This window comes from Artemia franciscana, chromosome 4, assembly GCF_032884065.1.
Source record: "Artemia franciscana chromosome 4, ASM3288406v1, whole genome shotgun sequence".
NCBI classification, from domain to species: Eukaryota; Metazoa; Arthropoda; class Branchiopoda; order Anostraca; family Artemiidae; genus Artemia; species Artemia franciscana.
In genome coordinates this window covers 55,790,502-55,808,890 of record NC_088866.1, presented here as the reverse complement: position 1 = coordinate 55,808,890, position 18,389 = coordinate 55,790,502, and the positions used below count along the sequence as shown (strand labels likewise).

Below are 18,389 nucleotides of genomic sequence, written 5' to 3'. Positions count from 1 at the left end.
GAAATGGATTAGAAAACTAAGTTAGAACTTTCAGGGAACTGTCGATGGGGAAGAAGAACTGACCAAAAGGCAATATATGCACGCTACTACTAATGCTATTAGCACTGCTACTACTGCTACTGCAATTACTCCCATTACTACTTCTATTGCAACTACTACTAAAGCTAAGGGTATTAAGGTGAACATTTCAGGAAGTATTAAGGGGGAATTTATACTAAATTAAAACACACTACAAATGTAAAGGTTATTAAAAGGGCATATCGGCAATATAATAGCAACATTGGTTAATACATTCTTATTGGCAATAAAGAGCGATGTACGCAAAATTTATTTCTTTCTCACCAAGGCACTTTGTGCAGAAGGAGTTGTCGTAGAAACTTCAGAAGGAACTCGTTCAAATGGATACTGAAAGTTCTAGTGCCTTATTCAAGAGTCAAAAGTGATTGGAGGAGGGCCTCACACGCCCATCAATTCTCTAAACACATCCAGTCAAAATTCTTAGATAGCCATTTTGTTCAACATAGTTGAAAGGTCCAGTAACTATGTCCCTTGGAATGTCAACCTCCCCACAGCCCTCGGGGAAAGGGCTGTAAGTAATGCAATCCACCCATTGTCTACAGATAGTGTTTGTTATTGAGAAAGGTGGGAATGTTTGACCTTTAGTGTCCAAAGAGATGAAGGAAATTCAGGTGAATCTTTCACAGAATGTTGAGGGGAGTGTTGAACTAAATCAGAACACACTATGTGTATACGAGTTGTCAAAAGGGCGTAACTCAGGAATGACTAAGTGTACAAATTTGGAACTTCCAGAAAATGACAAGGGGGATGATCAATGGACAAAAAGGCAATATTTGCACGCTACTGCTACTACTACAACTGCAACAACTATTACCACTATAACTACTGCTTCTGCAGCAAGTACTAGCAAGGCTGAGGGTATTGAGGTAAAAATTTGAGGAAATGTTGAAGGGAAAGGTGAACTAAATCAAAACATACTATGTGCAAATAGATTGTTAAAAGCGCGTACCACCAATATCTTTGGAACGGCTTGCCGTATCAAGCTGAAACTTCCAAGGTATCATGAGGGGATGTTCAACTGGCCAAAAGGCAACATGTGCTTACTACTACTGCTATTAATACTGCTCCTGCTAATCATACGACACTACTACTGTTCCTACTCCTACACTCTACTACTAAGATATTAGTAATATTAAGACTAAGGATATCACGGTGAAAACTTGAGAGAAAATAGAGAGGAAACTTGAACTAAATCAAAACACATTATGTGCATGCAGATTGTCGAAAGGGCGTATCTCAGAAATGGATTAGACTATCAGTTTGAAACTTTCAGGAAATGTTTAAAGAGGAAAATCAATCGACCAAAAGGCAATATGTGCACGTTATTACTAATACTACCGCCACTACTCCGACAACTACTTCTATTGCAACTACTACTAACGTTGAGTATTAAGATGAAAATTTTAGCAAGTGTTTGGGGGAAGAAAAAAAAATAAAAACATTACATATATACAAGTTATCAAAAGGGTATATTGACAATATGATAGCAAAGGCTAATTGTATTAAGTTGAAACTTCCAGGACTTGAACGAGGGGATTTTCAACTGGCCAAAAAAGGCAACATGTTAATAGTACTGCTCCTACTAGTGCTATTACTGTTAATACCACTAATAGTCCTACAATCAGAGCTACTAGTACCCCAACTACTACTGCTGCTGTTACTACTATTACAACTATGGCTAAGTGAACGAAGGTAAAATTCTAAAGGAATCTTGAGGGATAAGTTGAACTGAAACTTACAACACGCCGTCTGCATGCAGGTTGTCAAAAGAGCGTATCAGCAATATCTTAGGAATGACCTGGTGTGTGAGGTTGATAATTACGGGGTTTGTTGTGGGGGATGTTGGACTAACCAAGAGGCAATATTTACATCCTACTAATACTACTCCTACTACTACTAAAGTCAAGGCTACTACTAACTCAACTGCAACTACTACAGCTGCTGCTACTATTACTTGTGGCACTACTACTACTAAAGTTAAAGGTATTAAGTCGACAATTTTGGAGAACGTCGAATACAATCTTGAACCAAATCAAAACACACTATATGCATACAGGTTGTGAAGAGGACACATCAGCAATGCCCCAGAAACGCTTTATGGCAATAAATTCAAACTTTCAGCGTATGTTTAAGGGCATGTTGAAAAAGAATCTAAGGGGTTATGAGCACACTGCTACTAATGCTACTACGACTACTACGACTATCGCTACTACTGAAGCTTAGGGTAAGAAACTTTTAACGAGTGTTTTGGTGGATGTTGAACTAAATTAAAAGGAACAATGAGCGGTGATATCGAAAGGGTGTAACAGCATTATCTCAGGAACGGCTAGTATTGTTAAGTTGGAACTTTCAAGGTATGTTGCAGCGGATTTTGAACAAACCAAAAGGCACTATGTGCATAGTGTTACCGGTAATAATGAGGCTAAGGGTATTAAGGTGAAATTCTTAGGGGCCGTTTCGGGGGGGAGGGGGTCAATTAAATTAAAAATCTATACACACGTGGATTTTCAAAAGAGCTTATAAGCAATATCATAGACAGCACAGCACTATCAAAGAAAATTTTAAACGAGCTAATTCAAATGGAAATGAAATGTTCAAGTGCCACTTTTAAAATTCAAAAGAAAATGTAGGCAAGCAGCCCCACCCCCTATAAAGCTCATTGATTCTCCAAACACATCCAATATAAATTTTGAGATAGCCATTTTGTTCAGCACAGTTGAAAGATCTAGCAACTATGTCTGTACCGATATTGGGAATGTAAAGCCCCCCCCTCTCCAAAGTCCTCAAAGCAAAGGTTGTAAGCTATGCAATTTGCCCACTGCTTATAGATAGTATTTATGATTGGAAAAGAGGGTATTTTTGGTTTTTGAACACCAAAGGTCAAATATGTCCTCTTTCCCTATAATAAATACAATATATAAACAATGGGCAAATTGCAAAACTCACAGCCCGTGTTCTGAGGGGTGTGGTGCTTAACATCCCCAACATCCCAAAGGTCAGAAAATGTCAAAGAGAAAGCCGAACTAAATCAAAACATGTTATATGCATGCTGGTTGTCAAAAAGGGAAACTCAAGAATGACTGAGGGTATTAAGTTAGAATTTTATGGGAATGATGAGGGGGATGATCAATTGACAAACGGCATGCTCAGGAGGATGTTAAACTAACCAAAAGGCAACATGTGAATGACACCATTATTAATAATATTACGACTCATACGACTATTACTTCCTGAGGTTAAAGATATTAAGGTAAAATATTCAGGGAGCACTAATTGCATACTGCAACTACTACACCAGCTGCTGCTTCTGCTACTATTACCATCATTGCTACGACTAATACTACTGAGGCAAAGGGTAGGAAGTTGAAATTTCAAGGGAATGTTTAGGGGGATGTTGGACTAAATAAAAACACACTATGTACAGGAAGATTATCAAAAGGGCGTATCAGTAGTGTCCCAGGAATGGTCTACAGTATAAGTTGAAGTTCTCAGGGCATGTTAAAAGGGAAGTTCGACTAGGCAACATGCAAGATGTGCATACTACTACAATAAGTAACACTGCAGCTGCAACTACTACCACTGCTACGACTACTACTGTCACAACTACTACTACGACAGCTACTACTAGTACAACTGAAGCTAAGAATATTACAGTATATTTCCAAGGCATGTTGAAGGGAATAGCGAACTAAATTGCGACACACTATGTAGATGCAGGTTATTAAAAGGCCGTAACAGCTATACCTCAGGAACATCACAGAGTATTAAGTTGAAATTTCAAGTGCATGTTAAGAGGGATGTTGAACAAATCAAAAGGTGCTATATGTATACTACCCCTACTACTAATACTACTTTTAAGGCTATGGGTATTAAAGAGATATTTTCAGATAATGTTGGGAGTATACTAAATTAAATTGAAACACGTTGTATGAATGCAGGCTTTCAAATGGCCGCATCAGCAGCATATCAAGGAAACATTAGAATATTAGGGTTGAAACTTTCAGAGCTTGCTGAGGGGTATGCTGAGCTAATATAAAAAACACTATGTGCATACTATTATTACTATTAATAGTACAACTACTGCTGTTAGTACTAATATTACTAAGGCCTGTGGTATTAATGTGGGACTTTCAGGGACTGTTGAGGGGGATGTTGGGCTAAATCAAAACATGGTGTAAGTGCATCCAGGTTGTCAATATAGCATAGATACAATTTTCTAGGAATGGTATTAAGTTTTATTTTTCAGGAAACCTTTACGACGTGTAAAATTAAATTAAACACTACTATGTGTGTCATGAGTTTCAAAAGAACGCATGTTATTAAAAATTGCTGAAAAATTATCTCCAACATATAAATAGTAAGCCAAACTATGGATTCTTATAGAAAAAAATCTAAAATATTCTTTTCTTTCCTAATGAAAAAGACTTTGTCAAAAAAATGAACAGAAATTAGTTTAAAAAGCTTTTTCCACGAAATAAGCTTTTCAAAGAGAAGCGAAGGGCTATGTTAAACCAAATATTACCAGAAATAAAATCAGATAATTGTCTAGCCGTAAAACTACCGAAAAACAATCATCAATAAATAAATGAAACCCAAAACGAAAAGTAATTACAATTAATAACCAAAACAAAATTAAAAACGAAGGGAAGCCAAGATGTTTGGGGCTGACGCCCTCCCCCCATGCCTTCCGAAGACCAAACATAATATGCACTTTAGTGAAAACAAGATATATTTTACATATTTTCACTTTTTTATCTTTAATAAATATAAGATTATTAGGATTTTAAGGAATAAATATTGGCTTTAATATATATATATATATATATATATATATATATATATATATATATATATATATATATATATATATATATATATATATATATATATATATATATATATATATATATATATATATGTATATATATGTATATATATATGTATATGATATAGATATGTATATTATGAGAGATAGGAACATTCAGCTCGAAATAAGGACTATTTTCAATAAAGTGCAAATTACGTTCTGGTCTTCAGAAGGCATGGAGGAGGGCTGTCAGCACCACACATCTTAGTTTCCACACGTTTTTAATTTTGTCTAGAAATATATGTATATATGTAATCTTTATTTATTGTAATTCTGGTCTGTTTTGGGTTTCATTTATTCATTGATGATTATTTTTTGGTGATTTTACGCTGGAAAAATTATTTAACTTTATTTCTGCTCATATTTGGTTTAATATACTCTTTATTTTTCACTGATAAACTTATTTCGAGGAAAAAGTTTTTTAAATTAATATTTCAAAAAATCACCTCTGCCAGTAAAATTATTTCCGTCTTTTGTGACTAAACAGGTGTATCTGGGTCCGTCAATTACACCCGTATTGCTTGATGCTAAAGTTGAAGCAGAGGATGAAGAATCTGTTGGAAGATTAGGTGCTACTTGAACCACCTGTGCCTTTTTACTAGCACCTTTGGACAGCAATAATTTCGATATTTCCTCTAAAGTCATTTTCTACAAAAATAAAGAACGTACGAATTAGACGAGTATGCAGTAAACTCTAGGTCAAGATTACTGCAATAGCTATAACCTCGTAAAGAACAATATGCTTTTAGATTACGACCCTTTTTAGATTACGGGTCTTTAAGGAGCATAATTTGAGCTTAAAGGCTATAAATGTGGAATGAGGGTTTGGAACGAACATTTTCCAGTACAGGCAGCATTTACCTGGGCATATATATACAAACACATACATTCATACACACACATATATATATATATATATATATATATATATATATATATATATATATATATATATATATATATATATATATATATATATGCGTATTCTTGAATTGGAAGGATATAAGGAAGTATGTCTCCTCTCCCTTTAGGTGTATCAAATAAGAGGAAGAACGCTGCCTATCATAGATAGTATACAAAATTTTTGTTATTTGGGGGGTAGAGAAAGAAAGATGACCGAGTTTAGAAAACTAGCCCTATGGAAGAGGCTTTAAAAGTTAAATTACAAAAATTAAAGCTTTCTTTCCAGTTAAAAATCTGCAATACCATAAATAATACCCCAACTATTGGGAGAAATACCCCAAACCTAGTATTGTCAAGTTGGACAACAAAACTAACTTTACACTATTTTTTTTTGAAAATTCAAAAAAGTTTTCAGAGTACATCGACAATGATTTATAAGTTTATTGTTGGCAATGGTGACCTCTACATTTATAACAAATAAAATGATAATTCTAAATCTTGCAAATACTTACAACAGAAAAGTGAGCTTTGTTTCAGCTTTGGAATAGAATTAAGCACGATTAATTTCTTATTTGAGTCAAGGCAGTAGCCTTGGGTAGGTAAAGAGACAAATTTTGTTTCTTCAGATAAAGCCCTAGTAGACAGCGGTAAATTACTTGGCATTAATGCGGTTAAAACCACTTGTATGCAATTTGGAAGATATACCTTGGTACAAAGTACAAGGCAGTTGATTTGCCTTTTATCGAGTAGAAGTAAGTAATCAGATAAACTATGCTTATTAACTATTAAGGTCCTTGTGACCATCCTGCAGTGTGTCGCTACAGCAATGTTCGATCTCCGGGTCCCGTATTACCAAGTCAAGAAGAAAAAATTATTCCACTTTCTTTCACAAATGCCGATGCGTATCGAGAAAGCGACGTAACACTCATTGGTGAAGAAAAAAAATGTTCTGCTGTTCTGCACATGTTCTATGAATATGTTACCTTATGACATCGCACATGGTCCACCTCCCCGCCACCGGTAATGGCATTCATGTGAGCATATTAATATAAAATCCCGCATTTTGATTCTGAAATCCCATACTTTGTAATATCTATATGGTAAAACCCGTATTTTACACCGTTTCAAGCAAAATCCCACTGTTTGTGAGACAATCCATGATTTATATATTTTTTTGGGGGGAGGGGAGGGGTATCTCATAGTCATCCTTTCTCCCACCTAATGGCGTTCGTGACAGCAAAAATAGCTTTCATATGAAACTTCAGCACAAAAAGAGTTTTAGCCGAGTTGCATTGTAATATGCAATCATTTGAGGTATTCAGAGTAGTACAATTCCCCGAACACACATGAGTTAAGTCGCCATTAGGTGGAATATAGTCTAGAAAAGATTAGTTCCAAGCCAAAAAAGCGTCCTAGCCTTAGAAAGGGCATATTCGTCGAGGAAGCTTGGGCCTGACACCGAACAAAACTTGGTTTCGAATTCAACTTTTCTGGATTTATCAAGGCCCCAGGAGGTCCTTCGAGTAAATCCTGAATTCGTATATAGCCCCGTCCCCCCTTCTCTATCCTACATTTGTGTGTAAGTATGTTCACTTGAGCTAGATTATGTGCATAATCTATTAACAAGCAAACATACCAAATTACAGATTGCTCTCAATGGCCAGGAGCAGGGCCGTATCTCACTCAATATAGGGTGAGAAGGAGAGGATATAAAAAGATTAACGTTCAAATATCTTTGCTTAACTCTCGAGTAAGAATAGGGCCTAAAATTCAAGCTCGAAACTACTATTGTATTCCTAGCATATTATTGCATCTTTTATGAGGCAAAAGTTGCTCTCTGATGGATGCGACGGAGAACAGCTGTACTGACCAGCAATCGAAAATCCGTTTCAATGGGTATATCCTTAATTATGTATCATTCGGATGAGCCTTCAATTTTTTATGCCATAAATGAGCCATAAATGTCAAGACAAATGTTTTAGATGCAGCCAATGATTTTTCAAATCTGTTTCGTAGAAATTTCAGTCTTGAAAAAGATAGTCAGTAATGCCGCTGCAATCTTAAAGATCTGAAGAAAAACCACACGGGTAACAATTGTTTTGAACTTCGGAATTTGAGAAAAAAAAAAATCGAAACGTAATTCCTTACTTTGGTGTTGAATTCGTTTGATATGGAAACCTTAAAAAAAGCAGCTCATAAAAAAAAAAAAAAAAAAAAAAAAAAAAAAAAATTGTTGGCTAAGACCGATCAATCAGGGACTGGGAGGTCCAGCTGTCTTATTATCCCAATGATTTTAACAATGGAACCGCTTCGGCAGCGTCAACATATAGCTTCAAATGCTCTTAGCTTATAAACAAGGTTTTCTTCACTATACATCTGTCAGCTTTTCAATGATTCCTTCAAAAAAACTCCAGCTTCTTTAAGCAAACCAAAAAAAACGAAATAGTTTACGGGAGGACCTGTATAATGTCATTGAATAATAAGTTTAATACATAAGCATAACACCAAGTGTGTGTATGGTTTAGTACTATGTTCGTTATTTGGTAGTAAGACTATTGTATGCTCCTCCCATTGGCATGGTTCTTTCAAAACCTGTGTTCAAAAGGAGGATAATATAAAAAAAATCATGAAGACAAAGGGCATATCAAGAAGACAAAGACAATAACAAAAAGGGCATACTTAATTCCCTACATAATTTCCAACAGCGATTCCCACCTCTTTTAGTGTATCTCTTAATGGAACAAGCAGTATTTCATTCGTTGATCGAAAACTTTCGATGTTGATCGCACACTTTCAACGAATTTAAGCCCACGCACAAATCAAACCAAAATATACACTGATCATTCCTCGATATATCAATTGCTTTTTCCATTAATTTAGAAAACTTTACAGCTTCCTTTATCTTTGATGATATTGCTTCTTAAATCAGATTTCTAATCATTGTGAAGATTTTCCTGACAGTGCAACTACTGAGAAATGTAACAAACCCTTCTCTTCCCACAACTCTACTCTTCTTTCTGGTCTCTTTTACCTTATGCTTTGTTTTCGCATATGATTGCTAAGTTTTCGCAGTTTAAATGAAAAGTTTTTTTTCGTGTAGGGTCATATTTACTGATTAAAATAGTTAGCTAAAAAAATTACCATGATTTATGAATTCGTCGTTTAGTCTGTGATCTTGTTCCGTAGGGGCTCAAAAAGCAAGACCTTGCTTGTCTTTTAGGTTTGTAATATCGACAATAACTTTCAAAATATGTCTTCTTTCTATTACCTCTTGCTTGATCTTTTGTAGCTGGTTATTTAGAGGTAAATCGAAAGTTGATTTTTTTGTTTAGTTGTCATGACTAAAGAGGAGCCAGTGTTTACCTCCCGCGGCTGGTTGGTTGTAGTTACTTTCGGCTTTCATAGTAACAGCTTAGACCAGAAACATTCCCAGAAATTGAGAGGTTTAAATGTAGTTAGGGATGGAGGAAGATACCTCAAAGGGTGCAATTTGATGCCAAAACATCCCAACTCTCATTGAGCCTTCAGGTAAATACATAGTTGATACAGAAGAAAGTAAGATGTACCCCAAAAGGAGCAAAATTTATCCAGTATACGAATAATTCCCAACCTTCATCCAATCGTACCCCCTTCGTCCTACCAAACTTCAGAGTCGCAGAAAGTTTGGAAGGTGCTCATTACATCAGAAATTAAGTTTTTAGTCATTTTTCTATCAATTAAAAGTGATTGGAGACTAACCAGCTACGGGGGGGGGGGATCTTTTCTGCGGGAGGATGTTTTTTGGGTGGAGAGAGGTAAACGGCTAAACCCGTTTACACACGCACAATGACTGACAGTTGATTTTGGATGCATGAGACAGAGCAAATAATTGACGCGACACTTAAACAGTAGGATAATTCAGGGAAATTCATTCAAAATCTACCTCACTAGGGCTTCCACAGCCCCCAGCCGGCCAACGGACCACCATCTCACTAAAATCATGAGAAATCAGATTGTTAACGGTGGCCTCCTGGGCAGAATCCTGGGGCAAAAATGATGCGATGTATGCGTTTGAATCGGGCTGATAAAAATAACAACACTCGCATGATTTTTTTTTTTCCAAACATTTTTTCCAACTCATTTTATGACTAAAAAGTTTAGGGTATCAGTTATAGTAGTATATGCCCCCATTGAACCAACTGATGGAGATACTAGTGACTCAGATGAATTTTACTTACAGTTACAGGAGCAAATAGACAGGGTACCAGGTAGAAATATGGTGTTTTTGCTAGGAGATTTTAATGCCCAGGTTGGTAGAAATAGGGATAGATGGTATCCTAGCCTAGGTAATTTTGGTGTAGGAAAAGAAAACAGTAATGGCTATAGGCTTTTGCAATTTTGTAGGTATAACAACCTAGTTATAACCAATACGGTGTTTGGTCACAAAATGGCCCATAAGTTGACATGGTATTCACGTGATGGTAAGACAGCAAACCTTATTGATTATGTTATTGTAAACAGAAGACTAGCAGGATCAATACAAGATACTAGGGTGTATAGGAGTGCCGTTATTGATGTTAAAAGTAAAGATCACCATCTAGTAGTGTCTAAGGTTAATTTAAAGCTGAAATTTCGGAAGAGTAACTCCCTCCCGGAAAGTTATGATGTTGGTAGACTTCAGGATGAAAATTTGAGAAAAAAATTCCAGGAACAGTTGAGTACTAAACTTGAGGGTTTAAAATTTGACAATGTGGAAGATGGATGGAATAATTTCAGAAAAACAATTTGTGAAGTTGCTGATGGTGTCCTAGGGAAGAGTGCTAAGACAGCAACTAGGAATATTAGTGAAAAAGCTTTAGGTTTAATAGAGAGTAGAAGGGGTTTGTATAAGAATTATCTGAGCGATAGGTCGTATGAAAACAAAAGGAATGTAAAGAAAGTGGAGAAAGCATTAAAATATGAACTAAGGAGATGTGAAATGGAGGCGATGGATAAAATTGCTGAGGATCTGGAAGATGCGGCTAGACGGCATAATAGTAAAATATTATACTGGCATGTTAATAAATTGAAAGGGAGTAGCCGATCCGGACTAGTCCCAGTTAAAGATAGAAATGGGGCCACAATTAGTGATAAGGAAAAAGTTAAAGAAAGATGGGTGGAACATTTTGAGAATGTGCTAAACCGAGATACAGTTGCAGGAAAAGATATAGATGAAAATGAAAAAGTTTGTGATACCTTGGATGTGAAGGAAGATTTGTTTAGTGAGGAAGAATTAGCGACAGTACTAGAAGGATTAAAAAATAATAAGGCCCCAGGTGCTGATAGTATGATTAATGAGTTCCTTAAATATGGTGGCTCTGAGGTTAGGAATAAGCTACTGAAGATTATAAACATGATTTTTGAAAAAGGGGAAGTACCCAATGATTTTAGGAAAACCTTAATTAAACCACTGTATAAGAAAGGTGACAAGAGTGAATGTCGGAATTATCGAGGCATTAGTCTGGTCTCTGTAGGTAGCAAATTACTGAGTAATATGATACTTTTTAGACTGAGACATGCTGTAGACAAAGTTTTAAGGGAAGAACAATGCGGTTTTAGAAAAGGTAGAGGATGTGTCGACCATGTTTTCACTCTTAGGTTAATAATTGAGAAGTCCCTTCGTTGTCAAACACCTTTGGTCCTTAGTTTTATCGATTATGAGCAAGCTTTCGATTCTGTTGATAGAACAGCGTTAACAAAGGTCTTATCGTTATATGGTATACCAGAAAAATACATTAAAGTGATTTGCGCTATGTACGAGAATAATACTGCTGCGGTTAAGGTAGGAAATGAGGTTAGCAGCTGGTTTTGTATTAAATCAGGAGTTAAGCAGGGTTGTGTTCTATCCCCCTTTATATGGATCATTTTGATGGACTTCGTCTTAAGGAGCACAGGAAAGGCAATTGGAGACCATGGAATCAAATGGGGAGGAAGAACGATCCTGGACTTAGATTATGCTGATGATTTAAGCATATTAGATGAAAGTGTGAGCAAAATGAATGAATTTTTAGAGGTTTTACGAGTTCAGGGTGCTAAAATAGGCTTGAAAATTAATGTTAAGAAGACTAAGTCACTAAGGTTAGGAATAAGTGAAGATGAACAGGTGACCTTAGGTAACGAAAAGATTGATCAGGTTGGGAGCTTCAGTTACCTTGGTAGTATTATTAGTAAAGATGGTGGGAGCAGTGAAGATGTTAAAAGTAGAATAGCTAAAGCTCAGGGTGTTTTTTCACAGTTAAAAAAAAGTTTGGAAGAATAGAAAGATAAGCCTACAAACCAAGATTAGAATATTGGAAGCTACAGTGATGACAGTGGTCAAATATGGCTCTGAAGCATGGACACTCCGAAAAGCAGATGAAAATTTACTAGATGTTTTCCAGAGAAATTGCCTACGGATTGCTCTGGGTACCCGGCTGACTGACCGTATTTCAAACAGTAGGTTGTACGAAAAGTGTGGTTCAATCCCGCTTTCTGGGGCTATAATGAAAGAAAGGTTGAGACGGCTAGGCCACGTTCTACGGATGAAGGATGACAGATCACCGAAGATTGTCCTTTTTGGCCAACCGTCTGGGGCTACACGGAAAGCAGGTCGTCCTTGTCTGGGTTGGGAGGATGTCATAAATAAGGATTTAAAGGAAATGGAAACTTCCTGGGAGGGTGTAAAGAGGGAGGCTTTAAATAGATTAGGTTGGAGGAGGAGCGTGCGTAGCTGTGTTGGCCTCAGGCGGCTTGGTGCTGCAGTGAGTTATTAGTAGTAGTAGTAGTAGTAGTAGTATCGGTGATTCTACATATATCACAAAATCACAAAAACAGTCAACAAACCGTGTTATTTTGCCCATTAGCAGTTGAGTGACTCATTTATGAAAAAAAATAATCAATTTTCGTCAAATATCATCTGCATTCATGACTAATAGAAAAGTCGCAAAATTAACTGTTTTTTCTCTTTTGAAAAAGTTACATTCTTCTACATAAAAGACATGCACGTGAGGACCATGAGATAAGCCATGTAAACAGTCAATAGCTTCTAAAAATACTTACTTCCGAGTCGGGTCCATCGGTGACTTTACTGACCATAAATTTGAGGGCTTCAAGTGCCGCAGCTTGAGATGCTTTCTTCTTGTTAGTAGCAGTCGAACTAAACTCCTTTCCACAAAACTGAACAATAAATAACATATCATTAAAGAGGTTTCCAATAGGCCATAGCTTTCACACACAAAAAAAAAAACATTAACGTGGCATTAAAACGGCGAGGTAATACGGAGAATTCTAGAAGAGCGGAAATTCAAACGTAGCAGTAGGGCTCCCCGCGTACCCACTTCAAAGAAGCCCAATTCGACATTTTGTCAGATTCGTTTTTTTCCAATCAGTTCCATGAGAACTGATTCCATGTTTTCCCATTACCCTCGCTGTTTTTCGTAAGACAAAGTCCATCAAAATACTCCGCATAAATAGAGATAGGACGCAACCCTGATTAACTCCTGAGTCAATATGAAACCAAGTGCTAACCCCACTTCCTACCTTAACAGCAGAAATTTTGTTCACTTGGCTACTAACCTTATTTCCAACCTTAAAAGCAGTAAAGTTATTCTCGTAATTAGAGAACTAATCAACTCAATGTATTTATCTGGTATACCATACAAGGACATGACCTTCGCTTAAGTTCTTCAATCCCCTAAACGCTTGCTCATAATCTATAAAACTGAGGACAAAAGGGGTTTGATGACTCTTGTACTCATAATTATTAATCTAAAATTGAAAATTAAGTCGACACATCCTCTCCTTTCTCTAAAAAAACACTGTTTTTTCGTAGAACTTTACCAACAGCATCTTTAAATCTAAAAAATATCATCATACAAGTAATGAGCTTCGTACAAAAACCCAGCTACTGCCTCTATAATTACTAAAATCACTCTTATCATGTTTCTTACAGAGACATTTTATTAGATATTTCCTAAAATCGCAAGGTGCTTCCTCTTTTCAAAGATCATATTCATAATCTTTAATAGCTTGTCTTTAACTTCATAACCACCATATTAAAAAAAAAAACTTATTTACCACGCTATCAACATCTGGGGCCTTAATATTCTTTAATCCTCTTAGTCCTGTCACTAATTCTTTCGCAGAAACTAAATCTTCCTTCACATCCGAAGCGTCACAAACTTTTTCATTCTTTTCTATAACTTTTCCTGTAACTCTATCATGGTTTAACACACTCTCGAGACATTCTGCCCATCTTTCTTAAACTCTTTACTTATCACTAATTGTAGACCCATTCCTATTTTTAACAAGGGCAAGTCAAGATTGACTATTCCCTCTCAAATTATTAACATACCGGCACAATGTTTTAATATTATGCCGTCTGGCTCCATCTTCAGAACTTAGGAAAATTTGCCCATGGTCACCACTTCCCACCTCCTTAGTTTATATTTTAATATTTTCTCCACTTTTCTACATTCCTCTTATTATCACATTATCTATCAGTTAGAAAATTCTTGTACAACCCCCCCCCCCCCCGTCCTCTCAAATAAACATGAAGCATTCCTAGTTGCGTTTCTAACTTTCTTCCCTAAGACCATCAGCAACTTCACAAACTAATTTCCTAAAATTATTCAACCTATCTTCTACAATGTCAAATTTTAAGCTCTCCAGTTTAGTATTCAACTGTTCCTGAAATGTTTCTCTCAGATTCTCATCCTGGAGTCGGCCAACGTCAGAGCTTCCCGGAAGATAGGAAATCTTCCTAAATTTTAGCTTTAGACTACTCCCAGACACTACTAGGTGAAATCTTCACTTTTAACATCAATAACACTACTCCTATCCCCGCACGAATGCACAAAGCCTCCATTCAAATGGAGATCCAAGGGACTTTTTGCTGTCCAGTTCTAAGCTGTCTTAACCGCTTCGTGTAGACTTGAAAAAACGCGTTATTACCCAGCCCTGCAGTGTTTCTAAGATCAGTGCTTTTTCCAAGGTCAAAATAATCTCAATGATTTAAAGTCTGCGAAAATTTCAACTTGGAATGATGCACTGCTAAAAAAAAATAATAATAATACTATCGTATCAACATTTTGACTGACGAATTTAGACTCTTAGAACTGAACTTACTAGGAGTTTCAGAAACTCATAGGGATTAGAAACATGAAATTTTGCGATACAGAATTTATTCACTCAGGCAGGAAGGATGGGGTACATATGACAGGGAGTAGGGCTCATGATGAATAAGGAAGGTATTAAGTCTTGATAAGGTTGGGAAAATCTAAAAGAATGTTAGTCGCTATTTATGACTAAAAAGTGCAGAATATCAGTCATAGTAGTATTAGCCCCTGTACAACTGACTGATTTAGGTAGCGGTGACTCAGGCGAATTTTACTTACAGCTACAGGAACAAATAAACAGGGACCCAGGTAGAACTGTGGTGTTTTATATTGGGGAAATTTAACGCCCAGATCGGAAGAAATAGGAACAGATGGCATCCTAGCCTAGGTAAAGTTGGTGTGGGAAAAAACCATAATGGCAACAGACTGCTGAACTTCTTTAGACGTAACAATCTAGTTATAACCAAAAGAGTATTGGGTTATAAAATGGCCCATAAGTTTGCATGGTATTCACATGATGGCAAGACAGCTAACGTTATTGATCATTTGTTATTGTAAATCGAAGACTGTCAGGATCAATACAAGATACTAGGGTAAATAGAAGGGCTGTTATTGATTAATTTAAAAAAACTTTTTCCAGAAAACAAGTTTTTCAGAGAAAAGTAAAGCTCCTGAAGTTGACTCAGATTCTGTCAACCCCAAAGGCCTTATTATATGATCTTTGGACTATATTTGAACAAATGACTCTCAGAATTTATATCGGATGCATTTGTGGACAATACGACGTTAGAGGGGGGGGGGATGGATGCCCTCTGATCACTTTGACCATTTCCATAAAAACCTTATATGCCCTCGGGGCACGACTTACAACCATTGCGCTGAGGGCTGCGGGGCAGGGAGGGGAGTGTCCATCCTCAAAGGCATAATTTCCAGACCTTTCAACTATGCTCAACACAATGGCTATCTCAAAATTTTGAGCAGATGTGTCTTGGGAATTGATTGGCACGGGGGGGGGGGGGGGGTTGTTGCCCACCAATCACTTTTATCTATTAAAAGGCGCAAGAGCCCTTTGAATTTCCAATCGAATGAGCCTTTTTCGAAGTTTCTGCGACAACAAATGGCAATCTGAAAATTTCTACCAGATGAATCTCGAGATATTACGAGGTGGGAGGGTATACACCCTGCAATAACTTTGAATCTTAAAAAGGGCACAAGAACTTCTGATTACCAATACCATCCCCAGAGCACAACTAACAACCCTTGCCCCGAGGGCTGTGGGTGGAGTTACAATCCTCAAAGGCGTATTTTCCAGACCTTTCAACTACGTTGAACGAAATGGCTATCCCAAAATTTTGATTGGATGTGTTTGGAGAAATGGTGGGCGTGGGAAGGGGTTAGTTCCCCTCCAATTACTTTCGTCTATTAAAAAGGGCACTAGCCCTTCCAGTGTCCAATCCAATGAACCTTTTTCCAATTTTCTATAACAACTCCTTCGATAAAAAATGCCCTGGTCCGGGACAAGCCAAAAAAACAATAATAATAGATAGTGCCCACACCGCTCATTACTTAGACAGCGCTATTGCACAGCCTATCACGTTAAAATCAAAGATTATATGAAGCGAAGGAAGTGTGAAGTAGAGTCGATGGATAAAATCGCCACGGATAGACTCCAAGGTGAGAATATGTGAGAAACTTTCCAAGAACAGTTGAATACTAAACAGGAAAGTTTAAAATTGAACAATGTAGAAGATGGATGGAATAATTTTTGGAAAATAGTTTGTGAAGTCGCTGATGGTGTCTTAGGGAAGAAAGCTAGAAATACAGCTAGGAATATTAGTGAAAATGCTATATGCTTAATAGAGATGATAAGGGGCTTATACAAAAATCATCTGAGGGGTAGATCATATGAAAACAAGAGGAAGGTAAAGAAAGGAGAGAAAGCCTAAAAATTTGAGCCAAGGAAGTGTGAAGTAGAGGCCATGGATAAAATCGCCACAAATCTGTAAGATGCAGCTAGACGGCACAATAGTAAAATATTGTACTGGTATGTTTATAAAATGAAAGGGAGTAGTCTATATGGACTTGTCTCAGTTAGGAACGATAGGAACGAGGCCAGAATTAGTGATAAGGAAAGAGGTAAAGAGAGATGGCCAGAAGATTTTAAGAATGTGCTAAACTGGAATTGAGTAACAGGAAAAGATATAGAGGAGAATAAAAAACTTCGTGGCACCTTGGATGTGAAGCAAGATATATTTTGTGAGGGAGAATTAGTGACAGTACTAAAACGATTAAAAAATAGTAAGGCCCCAGGTGCTGATAGTGAGGTAAATGAGTTTCTTAAATATGGTGATATTATAAATATGGTGGATATATACAAATATGATGTTAGAGATCAGTTACTAAAGTTTATGAATATGATTTTTGAAAAAGGAGAAGTACCTAACCATTTTACGAAAACCTTAATTAAACCCCTGTATAAGTAAGGTGATAAAAGCGAGTGTGGTAATTATAGAGGTCTGGTTTCTGTAGGTAGCAAATTACTTATTATGATGGTACCTTTTAAACTTAGAAATGGTGTAGACAAAACTTTAATAGAAGAACAGGGCGGTTCTAGGAAAGGTAGAGGATGTGTCAACGAAAATTTCCCTTTTAAATTAATAATTTAGAAGTGCCTCAGTCATGAAATACCTTTAGTCCTAAGTTTTATAGATTATAAAGAAGCATTTGATTCAGATGATAGAAGAGTTTTAGCGAGGGTTTTATCCTTGCATGGTATACCAGACAAATCTATTGAAGTGATTAATGCTAGGTACGAGAATAACACTGCTGCTGCTAAGTTAGGAAATGAGGTTAGTAGCTGGTTTCGTATTTAATCAGGAGCTAAGCAGGGTTGTATTCTATCCCAATTTATGTGGGTTATTTTGATGGACTTTGTCTTAGGGAGCACAGCAAAGGCAATCGGAGATCACAGAATCAAATGGGGAAGCAAAACTTTCCAGGACTTAGATTATACTAATGATTTAAGTATCCTAGATATAAAATGCTAGCAAAATGAATGAACTTAGAGAGGCTTTGCGAGTTCAGAGTGCAAGAATAGGCTTAAAATTCTGCTGCTCTTCTCCATATTCTCTACATTGCACCCTTCAAGAAGATTCTTATAAACACTGATAAATCGAAAATCCACTCTACTTTATTCAGTTTCACAAAAAAACCTACTGATGTATCCAATTTGGACATACAGGTCAAAGCTCATCATTAGTCTTCATATAACGGATCCAACTATAGCTGTTGCTAAACGTATAGAAAAATACAATGAAAAGATTTCAAAAGATACTTGGCACCAACTCCTTCTGCACTAGTTACATTGTCATTGTTGTATATTTGCTTTTTTATCTTTCTTTTTTGTTGTGCACTATCTTTTTTTTTCA

General features: G+C 36.6%; 1 protein-coding gene across 1 annotated transcript in view; it reads right to left on the bottom strand.

The window, feature by feature from the left end:
* Positions 1-18,389, bottom strand: part of LOC136026629 (uncharacterized) — an 84,149-nt gene that overhangs the window by 43,183 nt on the left and 22,577 nt on the right. Inside the window, exons 3-4 of the mRNA XM_065703352.1 lie at positions 12,905-13,021; positions 5,392-5,593 (exon numbers count right to left, since the gene is read on the bottom strand). Of these exons, the coding sequence (XP_065559424.1) occupies positions 5,392-5,593; positions 12,905-13,021 (319 nt within the window). The remainder of the gene's footprint in view (positions 1-5,391; positions 5,594-12,904; positions 13,022-18,389) is intronic.